This window comes from Tubulanus polymorphus, chromosome 6, assembly GCF_964204645.1.
Source record: "Tubulanus polymorphus chromosome 6, tnTubPoly1.2, whole genome shotgun sequence".
NCBI classification, from domain to species: domain Eukaryota; kingdom Metazoa; phylum Nemertea; class Palaeonemertea; order Tubulaniformes; family Tubulanidae; genus Tubulanus; species Tubulanus polymorphus.
In genome coordinates, this window is record NC_134030.1 from 21,529,621 (window position 1) to 21,550,065 (window position 20,445).

Below are 20,445 nucleotides of genomic sequence, written 5' to 3' on the forward strand. Positions count from 1 at the left end.
CAATCGGCATATTCATATCAACGACTTTTGGTTTTAATTCATAAATAGTGATAATTTTTTGAGAGTTATTTTATTTCAAACAGGAGTTTGATGTAAACACGGTCCCTAACACGGCAAAATCCAGGCTGGCGAATCTAGAAAGTTAGGAGCACTTGTCAGTCCCAAAGGACGCGTTAGTCACAAAGGATCTTCCGGGCATAGCGCCCAGGGGCTGGTTCCTCAGTTGAGACTTTAGTCCAAAAATGGTCTTAAACTTTTTAAGACTTGTCTTAAGTTGTTTTTAGATTGGTTATAGAACTAAAGTGGTCTTAAACTGGTATTAAGTCTTAAGCCATGACTATGGAACTAGGCACTACATGAGATAACATGATATCATATCCATATCATGATTTAGAATTATTGGATCTGGGTAGAGGACAAGTCAACTTTGGAATTATGATACTCCATACTTTTCGTGACGCAAACTTTCCTAGTGTAACAACATATCCAATTTGATTTGCCCAAGGTGACAAAAGTTTGCATAGATAAATCAATAATCCATTTCTTTCAAAGGTAGTTGTGGAATGATTTCAGTGACAGCCAAGAAACGCTATCGACCACGCCACAGATTTTGTTTCACATAATGAAATTAAGGATGATTTCATTAAGTAATCATAATTCTCTAACGGATCATTCTAAGACATTTTAATCAGATTAAATCTCCAATCGAGCTTGGCGCACACCATTGCAGAACCTGACGGAGACATCACCGCGCAGCCGATATGGAACTAACAACTGATTACTAAACGCCTGGATAGTTTGTTCCGGTGGTAGTTGTTTTGTTGGACTAATTTTACCCTACGTTATCACGACTACGCAATGGGGTTGTATGTGACACAATCTACCACCCCTCGACGTTCCTGTTATAAACCCCTCGACCGCAGTGCTGCAGTACTGCACGTATGTTGCACACACAGCGAAATTTCAGTATCAACAAAGAGTGCGTAAATAACCGCAAGACTTCTACACTGTTCCGCTCATCTACGTTAGATGGCGCTGCGCTAAAATAGAGGGAATTGTAAATTGCAAGTTGAACAAAGTATTGTGTATCGTAAATAACCTTGTATCCTATTTTTCTTTCAATACATGTAAATATTTTTAAACAAGATTATTTTCCCTCGACATGCTGGGAATAAAAGTAGACTGGTTGCCTAATTGAAGATAGAGACCGGTAACCAGTCTAGGAATGAAAGGAGAGTAATGGAATTATCTATCTGTAAGGGAATTGCTTGACTGACTTAATGAATCGTAACTCAAAGGAGTCATTCGAATGCTTGTACCGTACACCACGATGTTGAACGGTATTTTGAAATAAATCAGCCCAACCGAAACCAATCCGGAGACAAACAAGAATAAATCGAACACAAATTCACTGTTGTTTAAGCTTGAATATTTCATGATTTATAATTTTTTTAACATTTAAACATCCACATCATTTCAATCGATCTCGAAATTTCGCATTAATCACATCAAGGGAGGTGCAAGGAACCTTCCCGATACATATAGCAGTTTATCAATATGGACCCGATATCTGCACCGGCCCGAATAGGAACAAATTTATCTTTTGTTGTACCATAACCAGCTTCAACATAAACGCCAAATTCGTCAAGATTTTTTTTAGGAAAAAAAAAACATCGAACTCAAAATCTAAAAAGACCTCACGATCCAGTTCAACAGTTGTGAGTTTGAGTTAACATACGTGAGTTAATAGTGAAATTTTTGAGTCAAATCTGAACTCACAACTGTGGAACTGAGTCCGGAATGTTTAGTCTTCAATCGCGACAATCCTACAAAGTTTATGCAACTGACTGTCACGTATTTCTAACAAGTACATGTAAATAGTTTTTTAAAACGCGTTTTCTTAAACTGTCGCCGCTCTCGGCGCGGGGTTCGGATGACGGCAGCCAAACGAACAGTACGACCTTGACCTCCACGGGAGCGCCTGGCTGGCAATCCTATTGGTCAAACGATTCTGACGTGACACCGATCACAGCAAGATTGAGATTGATAGATTCGCATATATAAAATTGTAACTAAACTTTCTAATCAAGTATATGTATGTGTATATCCTTACTGCAATAGAAAAAGATACATTTTCTTACATTCAAAGAAGGCTCATAACAATATCATTACTGAATCAGATATAATGTATTTTCTTGAAGATGGAATAAATAAATACTACAGTCAATTAAATACTAGCTACATTTCACATTTGAGGCATTTGAATCTGCTGAGAATTTATAGTGGAAAGTGGAACTAGATTCAGAGACAAACTAATCCCACACACCTGTGGAACTGGTTCCTAAGCCCAAATTAAACCTATAAATGTGGAACTGGGTTTAGAGACAAATTAAAGCCACGCAACTGTGGAACTGGTTCCAGACTCCGAATTAAAGCCACACAACTGTGGAACTGGTTCCAGACTCCATATTAAACCTGATTTACAGTGGAACTGGTTCCAGACTCAAAATTAAACCCACACAACTGTGAAACTGGTTCCAGACTCAAAATTAAACCCACACAACTGTGAAACTGGTTCCAGACTCAAAATAAAACCTACACAACTGTGGAAATGGTTCAAGACTCAAAATTAAACCCACACAACTGTGGAACTGGTTCCTGACTGAAAATTAAACCCACAAAACTGTGGAACTGGTTCCAGATTCAAAATTAAACCCGCACTAACTCAAATCAACAGAAACATTCTGACTCAAAATCTCAGACCCTTACAATATATACATTGAAGATGATAAGTTTCTATTGCGGTGAAATAACGATGAAACGTTCACAGATTTCAGTTTTCAGCTGTTGTTAATGTTTGCGCGCATATTTTCACAATGTCAATATACATAAAATAGTTGAACATCTTGCGCAGTAAAAACGTTCAGATTTCATAAATCGAATGAGCCTTCAGATTCGAGATAAATTAGTGTATTATACAACAGATGGTCCTAACAACCCGGTACACACCTGCCTGAGTCTAACTTTCCACGGACTCTACTTGAAAGTATAAGGAATTTAATTAAGACCAGCGCAGCCTATGAAGTGTATTCAAAATGTCTAAAAATATTAACCCTTTCAGTGTGTCTACACCACAGTGCGGTGTATATATCAGTGATGAACTTAGCTAATACACCGCACTGCGATGTATTAACAAAGTTTTTAAACGATATAAAAAAACATGTCCACTTTCAGTGTGTCTACACTGCAGTGCGGTGTATATATCGGTGATGGACTTGGCTAATACACCGCATCGTGGTGTTATTACTAGTAGTAATTAGTTTTTACCTCTGTTATTGAAAGATGGCAGCACCTACTAAACGTAGTGAACTATTAGTAACTAACAGTACACCGCACCGTGGCGTCGATACACCATAGCACCGGTTTATACAAAACACTGGGGTGGAATTTTCAAATTATCTCCGGCACATTCCGGTATAAGTCAGCACTGAAAGGGTTAAGATTTAAGAAAACCATTTTTAGGTTTTAACCAATAGAAAGCTTTCATATGTAGCCAAACCATCTGGCAAGATTAAGGACATAATGATCTCAACAATGTGTAAATAATAAAATAATCGAATAAAGAGTGACATATTTTCACAACAGCAAATTAAACATTGAACATTATATTATATTTCTCTATCAGCTTCTTCCATAGTTCAAAGGTAATGATAACAGCTTCACATATGATAGAATTTTCCTTATAGACGGCCATCTTTGTGAAATCCTTGCATCAAATTGTCCTCAATGACATCATCAAATTGCCACTAAAGACACTTATAGTAAACGTGTCTGCCTTCATAAATCCCCCTATGACATCATCAAACTTTCTACTAGTGATTTGATATATAGACACTTCAAGAAAAAATGTCTGCCTGTGTAAATCTCCTTATGACATCATAAAATTGCCTACTAGTGATTTGACCAAGAAACCATCATTAAAAATGGCTGCCCCGATCAATACCCCTATGACATCATAATCGAATCGTCCATAGATATCAAGGGGGATTCAAAGTCAGCCATCTTTTCTGAGTAGTCTATCAATCAATTTGATGATGATGATGTCATAGGGTGATTTATGGAGGCAGCCATTTTTTCTCTCACTTCAGATAACACATAATCCCTATAATCATTTTCGCGTCTTCAAAAATATCGGAAACGTAAAATCCTATCTCCACTGAGGCGGTTGTTGATATGGATTATTCTGCTGCTGCGGGTATCCACCGTACGGGTTCTGCGGCATCGGATACCCACCCTGGGGCTGCGTCGGGTAACCCGGGTACCCGCCGTATTGTTGGGGCGCCTGTGGCGGGTATCCCGGGTACGATTGTTGCGGCGGTTGTTGCCCGGCGGTTCCGTACATCGCGTACGGGTTGTAGCCCATCGGTACGGGCGGTGGCGGCTGGTACTGACCGTACGGGTACGGCGGAGCTGACTGGGTATAGCTACTCGCAGAAGCAGACGCGGCCGGAGCAGCTGAAAATGGAATAACGGAAAATTATCATCAGAGAGTTCAAGGTCAAATCAAATCAGTTAAACAGTTTAGACACACGTGCTACAAAAAAAGAAAAACATTTCAAACATGCTTTAAATTAAGCAATAAATCATCCTGCAGTCTGGCCCCTGCAAACTCAGATATTCAATATTGTGGAGTGAAGTGTGGATGATCAGTTTTTGAAAGTGTGCTGATAAAATGTCTAATATCTGGTGTTTGTAGTTCATTTTCAATTAAAAATGTCTCAGGTGAAGCACTGAACACATGTGAAGTGTGGACGATCAGTTTTTGAAAGTGTGCTGATAAAATGTCTAATATCTGGTGTTTGTAGTTCATTTTCAATTAAAAATGTCTCGGGTGAAGCACTGAACACATGTGAAGTGTGGATGATCAGTTTTTGAAAGTGTGCTGATAAAATGTCTAATATCTGGTGTTTGTAGTTCATTTTCAATTAAAAATGTCTCGGGTGAAGCACTGAACACATGTGAAGTGTGGATGATCAGTTTTTGAAAGTGTGCTGATAAAATGTCTAATATCTGGTGTTTGTAGTTCATTTTCAATTAAAAATGTCTCGGGTGAAGCACTGAACACATGTGAAGTGTGGATGATCAGTTTTTGAAAGTGTGCTGATAAAATGTCTAATATCTGGTGTTTGTAGTTCATTTTCAATTAAAAATGTCTCGGGTGAAGCACTGAACACATGTGAAGTGTGGATGATCAGTTTTTGAAAGTGTGCTGATAAAATGTCTAATGTCTGGTGTTTGTAGACAATAATAAAGATGACAAAGTATTGAATGTCTGAGTGGTTCAGGGTCCAGACTTAAAGACGGTTTTGTATCTTGGTTGCAGATATATAAGCCTAGAAAGCTGATCGATGATTTCTATGAAAACTGATTAACAATGCTGTAGTGTGCAGAGTCTCCACCAGGGGTCTCTACAGTGGAAAACGGGTGAAAACCTACGAAACTAAAGTGCTGAAAATGTATATCAAGTACCTGCATAAGCCGGGGTATAGCCAGCTGCAAAAACGAAATTAATTCAATAATATCATATTAATAAAAAGAAAATTAAATCAATTTAAATTTTTCAATAAATTTCAATATCAAAGATTTATTAGTTAACTGTTTAGGGATATAATCCAATTTTTTGGTTGATTATGTACTTCATCAATAGACCAACTTTTGAATGATTTTCCAGAATTTTTCCACTGAAAAACCACATATATTTTTAGGCCTTTTTTCAATACTTTGAGTACGGATTTGCCTCTCAGAATTTTGCGAAAATTGTAGTAGCCTGTATTAATCATGATCTTCTTAATTTTTAATCTCGTGATTTGCAAAGAAGATAGTTTATTTTCAATTGCTTCCATCAAATTCATCGCAATTTTCACCCCTTTTTATTTTCTTTCCGCAGTCAATTTTCATTTCAATTTTTCCCCTGTTGCCTTCCATTTCGAAACGCCTATTCTAGAAACAATTTCAATTTTTTCCCTTCGCCCTCCAATTTTCTTCCTGAAAAAATCCGTACTTCAAGCGGTTAAAAAAGAAGCCTTATCAAATTGATGACAGTTTTTACTCCACAACAAAATTAGAAGCGCCCAGAGTCTAATTCACCCTCAACCTAAGAAATAAGCCCTAAAAATAGTCATCAGGATCCAGTTCCACAGTCGTGAGTTAAGATTTGACTCTGAGTTAAAACATTGAAAATGAACTGATTTTAACTCGGAACTGCGGAACTGGGTCCAGATATAGAAAACATTTTGGTGGAAAAATTTTGAAACCAATCCTCGTTGAATTCAGGTTGGCGAGGACTTTAAAGTCCTTAATAAGGTTGCTGTAAATTCTTTATGACAACCAAAATGATTTCATTTTCCGTTTCGAAGTTTGGATTTAAAAAAATGCAAATCCAAATCTGACCGTCAAACGAGCCTCGAAAAACATTCACACTTTTCTACTGTCAGTGTTTGGTATAGTTTTCATTGATAATTGATTTACTCAAAGAGAAGAAAATTTGATTCGATTTTGATCAAAATCTAGAAGAAATTCAATTTTTTGATTTTGAAGTCTTGATTTAAAAAAAAATCGTGAATCCAAATCCGATCATCAAACGAGTCTCAAAAAAACATTCACACTTTTCTACTGTCAGTGTTTGGTATAGTTTTCATTGATAATTGATTTACTCAAAGAGAAGAAAATTTGATTCGATTTTAATTGAAATCTAGAAGAAATTCCACTTTTGATTTTGAAGTCTTGATTTAAAAAAAATCGTGAATCCAAATTTGATCATCAAACGAGTCTCAAAAAAACATTCACACTTTTCTACTGTCAGTGTTTGGTATAGTTTTCATTGATAATTGATTTACTCAAAGCAAAGAAAATTTTATCTGATTGTAATCTAGAAGAAATTGAAAAGTAACTAGGCAACTAGCGACATCTGGTAACTACAATTTCTAAAATTTGCCGGGTTTTGGCATTCAAAGGGTCGGCAATAACACAGGGTGCGCCACTTTCATTTGACTTGCTTTTTCCCCCTGACTATTCCCTGACACGCGCGTTGTTTTCCCTGACTTGATCCGCTAAGACTACGATCAATTAACATTAGTCAAATACGTAAAGCATAGACTGAAACAGTTTGATCAAGCAATCATAACAAAATTTCCCCGACTTTCCCCCGATTTTCAGCATTCTTTCAAACAAATTTCCCAACTTTTCCTCCTTGACTTTTTAAACAAGACAAAATTCCCTGACTTTTCACCGATTTGCAGGTAAGTGGCGCCACCCTGTAACAAGCAATTTCCGGGTACGATAAAATCCTAGTGCTACTTACAATAGGCAGGGGGCGCTACCGAGGTGTTAGCGGCGGCATACGTCTGAGATACAGGTGGAGGGCGTGGCGGTGCTACTGGCGCGGTAGTTGAACCGGAGGCAGGTGGCGGAGGGCGCGCTGGTGCGGTCCGTTTTGGCGCTTCAGCTGCGTATACACACAATATATAACATCAACCAAAACGAAACAACAAAAGCAAAAAGCGTGAAAATAGCGAAATATAGATGTTAGTAAAAATAACCGGTACTTCCACAGAGCAGACGGATGCTTCCTAAATCCCCCCTATGACATCATCAAATTACTCATAACATAGATGGGACATGTCACCCAATGACCTCACCAGATTTGACCAAAAAAGATGGATGTGAAAAGATCCGAACTATTTGGCTATTTTGATGATGTCATAGGAGGATCTATGGAGGCGGACATCTTTCCTAGCAGTGTCTATAGATCGAATCACTAATTCGATGATGTCATAGGGGGAATTAAGGAAGTGGCCGTCTTTTCGTTTTGATGCTAGTTGAATATAGAAACATGCTGCGTATGATGAAGTACAAACCGGGTTGTTGCGTCGGTTGGTGATAGCTCGGGGCAGCAGGTGGCGTCTGAGTCGGCTGATTGGCGATCGTACGTTGTAGGTCTTTCATCAGCTCGTCGCGTTCCGTTTTACGCGCGAAGCAGAAATCGCTGATTTTGCCTTGACAACGCAGCAACAATTGAGTCAGATCGTTATAGAACTAGAAAACGAACGAAATTTGAATGATAAAAAAAAAAAACTTTCGAAAAACATCGAGTTTAAATTTCGACTGTCGCAGTGTAGTTACGGTAATGAGTTTTTGTCTCTATTAAAAGATGGCAGCACCTATCAAACAGTGAAATAGTAGTAACTAATAATACACCGCACTGTGGTGTAGATGCACTATAGGCATTATTCAAAATCCTGAGGTGGAAATATTCAAATCATCTCAAGCAACTTCAGGTATTAATTAGTCAGCACTAATTAATCAGTCAGAAAGAATATAGAATGACAACAGACCATTTTCTGGCCGAATTGAAATTGTATTCGAAACATTTTTTCGAGATTTCCGGCTATCCACTTTTTCACATACCTTATTCCCTTCTTCGAGATTGTTCTTCAGTTCCATGTACCCGTCGAAAGCCTCGGCTAAATCCTTCAGCACTTTATCGCGTTCGGCTGCGCTCTGATTCGACTGACGCGCCTGCGCGAATTCACTATTAGCCCGCTGTAAAAACGAATACAAATAAATATATTTGAGTTGAAATCCAATGAAATACAGCGTTCTTCGTCGTCATCAGACGTTCTACACAGCTACAACAGAGATACACATCAGAGATAAAAATAATAGTCACCTAGTTTCAGTTTTGAGTGAATTTTGATGTTTTGGGTTTAAAAAATACTAGGAAATGAACTGAACAAGTTGAAATAGACATTAGACATGCAAGGAATCAATTTGGACGGTATTTTTCATTGATATTGTGCATGGTTCCCGCAGTTATATGAATTCAAAATTTCAAAGTTTTTCCCAAGTATTTCATGGGTGATTTTTCAATTTTCTCAAATGGAAATGAACACATATCGTCATGCTACAACCAACATTTTAGCGGTGACTGGTTAAAAAGGTGATTTTCAAGGGAAATCGCTGAAGAAAGTTGCCCTCGGCAAATGCAATATGTGAAATGTAATGAATTTCCCAAATATTTCCCTGATTTGACGAAAATTTCTCAAATTCCCAAATATTTCCTAACCGGGAATTATCATATCCAAAATTTCCAAGTTTTTCCCAATTTCCCCGTTCTGTGGGAACCGTGATTGTGGGTTATTCAATATAACCTGTACCTGTATTTCGGCGAGTAACGTCTCCTGTCTGTGCAGACTATCGTTCACCTGTCCACGGAGCGGTCCGAACATCGTGTCTAACTCTTGCTCCGATATCGACTCTTGATTGACGATTCCGTCTGCCGCCAACGCGTTCATAAACTTCGACGCTACGGAGAGAATTTCAAATATACATGATGATGTCATAGGGGGATCTAAAGATGCGGACATCTTTTATGTAAGTGTCCCTGAATCAAATAACTAGTTGGCAATTTGATGATGTCAAAGGGGATTTATGGTGGAGGCAGACATCTTTTCTGTAAGTGTCCCTGAATCAAATAACTAGTACACAATTTGATGATGTCATAGGGGATCTTAAGATGCGGACATCTTTTATGTAAGTGTGTGAATAAAATAACTACTAAACAATTTGATGATGTCATAGGGGGATTTATGAAGGTAACCATCTTTCCTCTTGATTAAGAGTTCATACGTCAAATTACTAGAAGGTTATTTGACGATGTCATGGGGAACCGGCTTTGAAGAAGATTCTGTATATTATATCAATAGAATTTTGGATCAAATACTAGTTGGCGATTTGATGATGTCGTAGGGGAATTTACGGAGGTAGACATCTTTTCGTGAATATCCGGTGAAAGGGAAGAATAGACATTTACAAACCCATATCAAATTTGGTATCTTTAATTTCCACCTCCATTGCTTCGCGTTCAGCTTTGATCGTGTCGACATTTTTCATCAGGTCACGTAACTGTTTCACGGCTGCGCTGTTATTGAGTTGAGCTTGTTGCGCAGCAGACGGCATACTGCTCTCTAGATCACCCTGAAAATAGACCAAATACCAGCATCGGTCAGAGTCAGGGGTCAATTGAACAAAATACGGTTTAAATTGGTTAACATTGGGCGGTTTCAATCAAACTGTTTGACCCTTTCAGTGCGTCTAAACCGCATTGCAGTGTATGAATCAGCGATGGATTTTGCTAGTACACCGCACTGCGGTGTATTGGTGTAATTAGTTTTTATCTCTATTGAAAGATGGCAGCACCTGTCAAACATAGTGAAATACTAGTAACTAACGATACACCGCACCATGGTGTATACGCATTATAGTGGTACGTCCGTTATTCAACACACTAGGGTGGAATTTTTCAAAATTTTCAAATCATCTACAGCACTATAGGGTATTGATTAGTCAGCACTGAAAGGGTTAAAGGGTTTTCTACTAAATGTAAAACATGAACATCTCTTGATGAAAATAGATGTAAAACATGAACAGGGTTTTTAATAGATCTCAATAATTTCGATTTTTTAAAACCTTTTCGATCCTGTGATTGTTGGACTTATATTCTATTCGTCTCTCGCGATTCATTGCGTAGTTTTACCACATGAAAATCTCTATATAACCGTATGTAGATGTTCTACAGTTTGACTACTGTTTTAATTGTCACTATGTCCATGGTTCCCACAGTTATATGAATTCAAAATTCCCAAGTATTTCATGGGTAATTTTTCAATTTTCCCAAAAGGAAATGAACACATATCATCATGCTACAGTCAACATTTTAGCGGTGACTGGTTGATAAAGGTGATTTTCAAGGGAAATCGCTGAAGAACGCCGCCCTTGCCAAATGCGATATGTGAAATGCAATGAATTTCCCAAGTATTTCCCTGATTTGAGGAAAACTTTTCAAATTCCCAAATATTTCCAAACCGGGAATTATTATTTCAAAATTCCCGAGTTTTTCCCAATTTCCCTGTTCTGTGGGAACCATGCTAAGTCAGTGATTCACTGGTTAACTTTATTTAACCAGTTTTAAATAAGTAGTTAACCACAGTTTTGATTTTCACTCAAATTTCGATCGCCGAAACCGGACTTACCGGTGACTTGCTCAACATTTGAATTCCGTTTCGTAGACTTCCGTATTTGGTCTTGACGACGGTGTCCGCCTGTACGGCCGTGTCCAGGATGCCTTTGTATTTGGCGATCTCGGCGCGTAGCGTCTCCGTCAGTTTCTCAGACGCCGTACGCGTCCATCGCTCTTTAAACTGCGTTCTCAACTGCTGGTCCGACGTCTGTTCGTCGTCTAAAAGTCGGAAACACTAAAAAAAGTAGAAATCAGGCACCGTTTTGAAATACTGGTTTATTTTTGTTCCAGAATTGTCGATTCAAAGCTATGCTTTTTTATATTTTCCCCTCTGATAAATTATGTCAACTTATACTTAATTTAAGCAAAAACATGATAATTTATGAATTGTATATTATTTGTTATAGATTGCTATAATTTTCAGAAAATAAATAAATAAAAATAATAATAATAATAATAATAATAATAATAATAATAATAATAATAATAATAATAATAATAATAAAAATAATAATAAATCACAACTAGGTTCGTTTACTAATTGCGTTCTAATGACGAGTAGTACTTTTAAAGGTTAACTATCTATTTGATGCACCGAGCTCTCGCTACTAATGTATAGAAGCTTCATCGGGTGATGATCAGAAAATTTCATGTCTGTAGCAGGGTGGCGCCACTTTCCGCCAATTAACAAATTCCCCGTGACTAACTAACTATACTTGGTTTCTAATTCAGTAACCTCCTAATTGGGTTAAAACATTGTATCGACCAAACTGTATCGATTTTAGTGATGTAGTTATTATGTACAACTACAAACATTTCTAATTGCCTATTTTTCAAAATTGAAGGAGTTTTAGAGGAGTTTTGGGCAATTTGCTCGAATTAAATGAGTTTTCGTAGGAGGAGCTTTTTAAGGGATCGAAAAGCCGTAGGGACCGCGTTTCGGCAACTAATTTCATCAGCTCTCCGCGTTCCTACCTCGTCGAGAATCTCGCGGTTTCGTTGCAGAGATTCCGGCAGCTCTTGCATCAGTTTCTCGATCGCCGTGATGCCGCCGAGTTCTGAGATTTTCGCCGCCTTCTCGAGCACGGACTGCGGTAATTTTCCGCCGCCCGACAAATCCTCGATCGCCGCAGGCAGATTCAACGAAGCCAACACGCTAAATGAAATATACCACAACAGTACGCTTAACCTCGGTTTCAATTAAGTTACAAAACTATGATGCAAAACTATGACTAGGATGAAGTAATATAGACTGCTGGATCCACAGTTGGGAGTTAAGATTTGACTCTGAGTTAACTCATTGAAAATGAACTAATTTTAACTCAGAGTTAACTCTTTCAGTGCGTCTACACCGCAGTGCAGTGTACGAATCAGTGATGGATTTTGCTAGTACACCGCACTGCGGTGTATTGATGTAATTAGTAATTATCTCTATTGAAAGATGGCAGCACCTGTCAAACATGGTGAAATACTAGTAACTAATGATACAACGCGCCGCGGTGTAACGCACTATAGTGCTATTCCCGTTATTCAACACACTAGGGTGGAATTTTTCAGAATTTTCAAATTATCTTCAGCACTACAGGTTATTAATTAGCCAGCACTGAAAGGGTTAACTCTAACTTACAACTGTGGAACCGGGTCCTGGGTATCAAAGTTATGCCTCACTTGGACCAAGTTTTATAGACTGTGGCATGGTGGATATTAAGGTGTTTGACTGACAACCGAGAGGTTGTGGGTTCGAATCCTAGTGAAACCATGGTTATACGGGAAGGACACATATCAGTGCTTGTCGACTCACTGATTTAACAACAAAAGTCCGTACCTGGCGAAAATCTTCAACACGATGAAGTTGGCCAGTAATAGGTAGAACTAGGTAGAACTCAGTATGAAAATTATCCTAAAGCATAAATCCTTAATCTGGACCTGGTTTCATAGACTGGGTATGAAAGTTATCCTTAGAGATAAAGCATTAACCTGGACCTGGTTTTATAGACTGGGTATCAAAGTTCACCTTATGGATAAGGCTTCAACTTGGGCCCGCTTATGTTGACCGGGTATCTAAGTTACCCCTAGCGGTAAATCCTCGACCAATACTCGGTTTCACAGACTGGGTATGAAAAGCTAACCTAAGGCGTAGATCCTTGATCTATACCTCGATTTATAGACTGGATATCAGGATTGTCCAAATAGGGATAAGGATTCTTCCGTACCCTGCCTTACCTTATTTAATAAAAGTGGTCGCCTCCCGCACCCTGCCTTACCTATTTAATAAAGTGGTCGCCTCCCGCAGTCTGGAAACTTCCTGGTTAATTATTTCAGCTTTGCGCGAATCGAAAACGCCCAAAGCTTGATGCACGGCTAGTGGTACCAGTTTATCAAACAGATCTGAAAAAAAAAACAACAAATTTTCTATATTAATTCTAGGCGGACTTTTAACCCTGTAAATGGTGATTTCATAGACCAGTTTTTAACGTGAAATTCCCAGATTTAACTATAAGATATCCTCAGTGAGGGCTGTTTCTCATCAAGAGGTTCCTTGTGTCACTCATCACCAGCAAGAACAACAAGACACCAAAAATTCAAATTCCCAGATTTAATTATAAGATATCCTCAGTGAGGGCTGTTTCTCATCAAGAGGTTCCTTGTGTCACTCATCACCAGCAAGAACAAGACACCAAAAATTCAAATTCCCAGATTTAATTATAAGATATCCTCAGTGAGGGCTGTTTCTCATCAAGAGGTTCCTTGTGTCACTCGTCATCAGCAAGAACAACAAGACACCAAAAATTCAAATTCCCAGATTTAACTATAAGATATCCTCAGTGAGGGCTGTTTCTCATCAAGAGGTTCCTTGTGTCACTCGTCACCAGCAAGAATAACAAGACACCAAAAATTCAAATTCCCAGATTTAACTATAAGATATCCTCAGTGAGGGCTGTTTCTCATCAAGAGGTTCCTTGTGTCACTCGTCATCAGCAAGAACAACAAGACACCAAAAATTCAAATTCCCAGATTTAACTATAAGATATCCTCAGTGAGGGCTGTTTCTCATCAAGAGGTTCCTTGTGTCACTCGTCATCAGCAAGAACAACAAGACACCAAAAATTCAAATTCTATGATTCAATTATAAGATATCCTCAGTGAGGGCTGTTTCTTATCAAGAGGTTCCTCGCGACACTCATCACCAGCAAGAACAAGACACTAAATATTCGAATCCCCAACCACATAGAAGGATAAGATTCCCCTGATTCTCCTTGTAGCATTTAACCCTGGAATTCCATGATTTACCAGAACTGTAACGAGAGGGTCTGATTTTATAGGATAGTTTGAGCCATAGAGACCAACCCAACAATAGCAAAACAGACCTGACAAATTCACTTACGTAAGAAAACTTTTTCAAGCTATATTTTTCATTGTGGAATTCAAAATTACCTTTGAAATTGTTGCAAAGCGGAGCCGTCAACGGTAGAGGCTTCGCGATCGGCGCCTTGCCGATCGGGGACAGTGTTTTCACACCGGGAACGATGTCGTGGTAGATGAAATCGTTGTCTTTCTTGACGGTTTGTAACTGTCGGTTCATTCGATCTTTATCGTCGGTGAATTTAAACGTGTTTCCGGCGCGTGTTTCGGCCGCCTGCATCAACTCACACGCGTGCTGCAAATATTCATACACATACATCAACACTTCATATATCAGTCATTCCTGGATATAAGGAATTTCAACAGGGTCCCTACAGATATCAGTCATTCCTGGATATAAGGAGTTTTAACAGGGTCCCTACAGATATCAGTCATTCCTGGATATAAGGAGTTTTAACAGGGTCCCTACAGATATCAGTCATTCCGGGATATAAGCAGTTTTAACAGGGTCCCTACAGATATCAGTCATTCCTGGATATAATGAGTTTTAACAGGGTCCCTACAGATATCAGTCATTCCTGGATATAAGGAGTTTTAACAGGGTCCCTACATATATCAGTCATTCCTGGATATAAGGAGTTTTAACAGGGTCCCTACAGATATCAGTCACTCCTGGATATAAGGAGTTTTAACAGGGTCCCTACAGATATCAGTCATTCCTGGATATAAGGAGTTTTAACAGGGTCCCTACAGATATCTGTCATTCCTGGATATAAGCAGTTTTAACAGGGTCCCTACAGATATCAGTCATTCCTGGATATAAGCAGTTTTAACAGGGTCCCTACAGATATCAGTCATTCCTGGATATAAGCAGTTTTAACAGGGTCCCTACAGATATCAGTCATTCCTGGATATAAGCAGTTTTAACAGGGTCCCTACAGATATCAGTCACTCCTGGATATAAGGAGTTTTAACAGGGTCCCTACAGATATCTGTCATTCCTGGATATAAGCAGTTTTAACAGGGTCCCTACAGATATCAGTCATTCCTGGATATAAGCAGTTTTAACAGGGTCCCTACAGATATCAGTCACTCCTGGATATAAGGAGTTTTAACAGGGTCCCTACAGATATCTGTCATTCCTGGATATAAGCAGTTTTAACAGGGTCCCTACAGATATCAGTCATTCCTGGATATAAGGAGTTTTAACAGGGTCCCTACAGATATCAGTCATTCCTGGATATAAGGAGTTGACAACTGTACAACTACAAACTAGATAAAAATTTCTAATTGCTTATTTCTCATAAATGAAAGATTTTTATAAAGGAGTTTTAAGGCATTTTACTCAAATTGAAGGAGTTTCAAGCACATTTAAAAGCATTTTCTGTTTAGGAGGAATGAAGCAGTCGTAGGGACTCTGATCATTTCAATCTGAACTTAGAACTCTCGAACAGTGCAAACATCGAAACAGTTTTTCTCATAATTTTCCGGATTTGTCGTACTTTTACGCGTTAATTCAAAATAGAATAAGCAGTTACTGATCACAATCTGGACAGTTGCCCGGGCTATAATGATACCTGTAACCTGGCGATCTGTTCTCCGAATGCTTTCTTCTCACCGGCGACCTGCGCCTGGTGATACTCGGCGAGACTGTGAAACGCCGCTTGACGTCCGGCCACAAACCCAGTCCAATCCTACAAATCAACGAAACACATATCAGCATCATTTAACCCTTTCAGCGTGGAGCGGCATATAAATCCGCCCAAAAACCCTATATCGCGTCCACCACCCCGTGCGACGTATTTATGTTATCAGTTATTAATTAAATCAGTAATTAAATCTAGTGAATGATGGCAGCACCTGTTAACCATTATGAAATATAACTAACAATGCACAGCACTGCAGGGTAGACACATTATTAGCAATATGCCCGTTAAACACCGCACCTGGGGGGATTTTCCAAAAAAATATTGATGCATGTTGCATATTGATGCAGGCTGCACTGCGAGGTAGAGATGATGTATAGATGTATGTATGTCATACATCGCACTGGGGTGAAATTTTACTTACTCGTGGCCACATATCTTTGATTGAGTTTAACTGTAGTAGCGTCAATGCCTCCGAGTACAGGTCACTGCATTGCTGAGCAACTTTAGCAATTATAGCATCTTTCATACGATCTGCACAGAAATATAACAACGTACTTTAGTAGCCCGGTCACTGAGCAGAGGGGGAGATACGGGGAAAGTAGAGATGACGGAAAGGAAAGGGAGAGAGAGGATATGACAAGGGAAGAGAGAGGGGAGGGAGGGGGTAGAGAGAGGGGGAAGTGAGGTCGATGACAGGGAGTAGAAGCGGAAGCGTTTATGCAATACCTTTTCTCGCTTTTCTGAAGAAACAATCCTGAGCTTGTGCAACCATGAGAGCGCTGAGCGCAGATAGAGCGTCCGGACTCAGATCAGGAGTCGGATCTTGTTGTACGTGAGACAAAACACAGTCCTTTAAATGGCTGAATATTCCACTGGCATTCTAAAAAAACAACCACAATCACCCGGTATCAGATTAACTGAAATTACAACACAACTATTGACAACATCTTTCACTGAAGGGTCTACAGATGTTATAGGGGGATTTATGGAGGCAGACATTTTTTCAACAAAGTCAACATTTTTTCAACATAGACAAATTGATGATGTCATAGGGGGTTCTTTGAAAGCAGACATCTTTTTTCGCTGGAAGTATCTATCAAATCATTCTAGTAGAAGTTCTATGGAGGCAGCCATCTTGTCTGGAAGTATTGTGGACAATTTGACCGACGTCATGGAGGGATTCTAGGAAAACGTTTGATCTAGTAGACTCTCTTTCCGATGAATACAGGTCCCTACAGATCAGCCATTCCCGAGGGACCTTGAGTGGGTATATTTGATGACGTCTTAGAGAAGAAACCATCTTTCCGAATCCAGTGTGTTTTGAATTATATTTAACAAACCTGGAAATATTTAGCAGACGCCTTCAGCCCGTCGTCGCTGTCATGATTCTGGTTCTCTGCTAACTGTGACTGCAGGGCCGCGATGTTGAATAGAACGCAAACTTTCTCGTACGTACCAGACGCGATCGCTATCAGAATAGAAAACAATAACTCTTCATTCAACAACATCAGGCTACTGCGGCGATAGAGGATCCACTTGTAGCAATTGAGGATCCACCAGGTGTCACTAGAGTGCAGTAGGACATCAACTACTGCGGCAATAGAGGATTCCACTTGTGGCAAGTGAGGATCCACCAGGTGTCACTAGAGTGCAGTAGGACATCAACTACTGCAGCAATAGAGGATTCATCTTGTGGCAAGTGGGGATCCACCAGGTGTCACTAGAGTGCAGTAGGAAATCAACTACTGCGTCAATAGAGGATTCCACTTGTGGCTAAAGATTCACCAGGTGTCGCTAGTGTGCAGTAGGACATCAACTACTACGACAATAGAGAAATCCACCTGTGGCAAGTGAGGATCCACCAGGTGTCATTAGAGTGCAGTAGGACATCAACTACAGCGGCAATAGAGGATCAACTTATGGCAAGTTAGGATCCACCAGGTGTCGCTAATGAACTTACATAAACTCTTTTTGCCTCCGAAGATAGAATCTTTACCGAACGCTGAATACCACTTGAAATTGATGCGAATCTGAAAAGAAATTAAAAACTCATCACTGAGGAAAAATGAGTTTTTCCATAGCCTCAAATTTTCGCTGGGATAATAATTTCACGAACCTGGTTTTCGGCGATGGGCAGCTTTGACTCGATGGCCGCCAGTTGGTCATAATAGCTGGAATAAAATTACAGATGAAATGCAAGAATTTTAGGGTATTTCTCCCTTTAAAAAGGAATTCCAGAATTTTAGGGGCTATAGGAACCATGAGTGATCTGATTATTGATCGAACCATTTACAAGAACTAATAACTACTCTGTCAGTAGTAGGGTCGGAGGTTAATTCAATTGTTTATTGATCATTTTGTTAAAAGGGAATGTTAAACATATCAGATTTCCAAATTCATTAAAGTTACAAATTTTTAAAATAAGAAAATACAACTTATAAAACATATATACGTAATCTATAATTATACGGTTATCTATTAAGCCTTAACTTTATTTAAAAAATCAAGACAGTAATAAAACATTGTATCAGTGACTCATGATAATAAGCACAAAAATGTGAGTTTGACTCACACACAGGACATCACAGAACTGTAATTAGTAGGTAACCTGCCTGCTGTATTGTAAAAATTATAATCTATACAGAGCAGATTATCGTTTCTTAGTATCTTAAACTCTAATACCGGGCCCTGTCAGTAGTCTGACCTGAGCACAGGCACTTGAATATGGGCTTTGATAATGGATAAATATTTGATAATTTACCAGCGATACGTTAATCCTACTTTAATAGATCCGCCATGTTTTAAAATAAATTTACCCATTGTGCAACGCGCGCCGGTCGTTTAGCTATACTATACAGAAAGGCTGGAAACGATCCTATCTCCGTCATGCTTAAATCTACCCGCAGTTATCGGGACAGCCGAACACTGCCGATGATTGCCGAAGTACGTCCTTAGTGTCAATTTTAATCCTGAAATATAGGAGCGCCCATGATTTCAATTGTAGATGATTTTTTTGGAAACATTGACACTGTTTTAGCTCCATTAAAGATTTTAAATGGCAACAAAATTGATTTTTGAAAATTCGCGATGCCTCTTCGGGATTGCTGTGACGTCATCTGTCCCGATAACTGCGGGTAGATTTAAGCATGACGGAGATAGGATCGTTTCCAGCCTTTCTGTATAGTATAGCTAAACGACGGCCGCGCGTTGCATCATGGGTAAATTTATTATAAAACATGGCGGATCTATTAAAGTAGGATTAACGTATCGCTGGTAAATTATCAAATATTTATCCATTATCAAAGCCCATATTCAAGTGCCTGTGACCTGAGCCAGAGAAAAGTGAAGGATGGAGCGTGAAGGAAAAAAAAAAGAACTGACCGATTCAAAACGTCTAAAGTTGACTCGTGTTTATCGGCTAATTTATTGATCACTTGACTCCTCAGTTTGTTGAATTCAACTAAACTCTGTTCGTAATTCTCGGCGGCGACGTTCGCGAACGTTGTCGTGATAAATTTCTGAAGCGGTTTCGCGAAATCTACTTCGATCGTCGATTTCGCTGGAACTGACAAATAAACTGCGGCCGCCATTTTGACGACTATTGATCATGTGACCAATTCAATTCAAAACGGCGGGTTTCGCTAAACGCCGTCGGTGGAATTTAGTTATAAAAAACCGGAAACGGCTTAATCTCGTCCAGCGCCATTACTCGCTCCCCTATGCTTGCTATCAATTGAATACTTCACGTGCGAGTTGACTCTACTGACCCGTGGTCCGCAGTATATATACAAGAAGATCAAGATCAAGACCGCTTGCCCTTCTCCGATATCTCTCGCGGGGGCAATCTACACGAGACGTAATTTCCTTAAGGCGTCATTTTATCGCGTAGTCAAATTAAATTTAATTTTAGGCAAAATACGGTTTTCGGCAGAAATCCCACAATGACGAAGCCAAGATTGAAAAATTCTATATCAGAATGATTATATTTGGGGAGCGACGTTTCGGCTAACACCTGTTAGCCATCATCAGGCGTACTGGAAAGTACTCAGTACGCCTGATGTTAGCCGAAACGTCGCTCCTCAAATATAATCATTCTGATATAGAATTTTTCAATCTTGGCTTCGTTATTGTGAGATTTCTCTCGTCAATATCATACACGGATATTGTGTATCTTCTCGTCTTAGTACGGTTTTTATCTTGTCATAATCAAATTTGATTTGGTCTAAATTTTTGAATTTAACACGGCATCAAATTCACTAATCGATTTGTCAATCAACCCAGGAGGTGATTTGATACGATTTGAATATGGTGAACTGAAACCCATTCATAGGAAATGATATTTCAAAATGCGGGGCT

At 39.1% G+C, this 20,445-nt stretch overlaps 1 protein-coding gene across 3 annotated transcripts; it reads right to left on the reverse strand.

Annotated features, from left to right (window-relative positions):
* Nucleotides 1-1,417: 1,417 nt before the first annotated feature.
* On the reverse strand, nt 1,418-19,679 carry LOC141906763 (programmed cell death 6-interacting protein-like). Of its 3 annotated transcripts, XM_074796118.1 has the most exons (18): nt 19,471-19,679; nt 18,206-18,260; nt 18,050-18,119; nt 17,430-17,557; nt 16,816-16,969; nt 16,511-16,620; nt 16,018-16,134; nt 14,513-14,735; nt 13,342-13,465; nt 12,053-12,233; nt 11,091-11,312; nt 9,876-10,035; nt 9,216-9,364; nt 8,467-8,601; nt 7,917-8,094; nt 7,361-7,504; nt 5,530-5,553; nt 1,418-4,515 (listed from the first exon to the last, which is right to left on the reverse strand). In XM_074796118.1, exons 1-18 carry the CDS (start codon nt 19,677-19,679, stop codon nt 4,208-4,210), a joined length of 2,691 nt encoding a protein of 896 aa, XP_074652219.1. In that variant the 3' UTR covers nt 1,418-4,207. The 3 variants fall into 3 exon arrangements, with proteins under 3 accessions (XP_074652219.1, XP_074652220.1, XP_074652221.1); XM_074796119.1 differs by lacking the exon at nt 5,530-5,553; XM_074796120.1 differs by lacking the exons at nt 5,530-5,553; nt 7,361-7,504.
* Between the last annotated feature and the right edge of the window lie 766 nt (nt 19,680-20,445).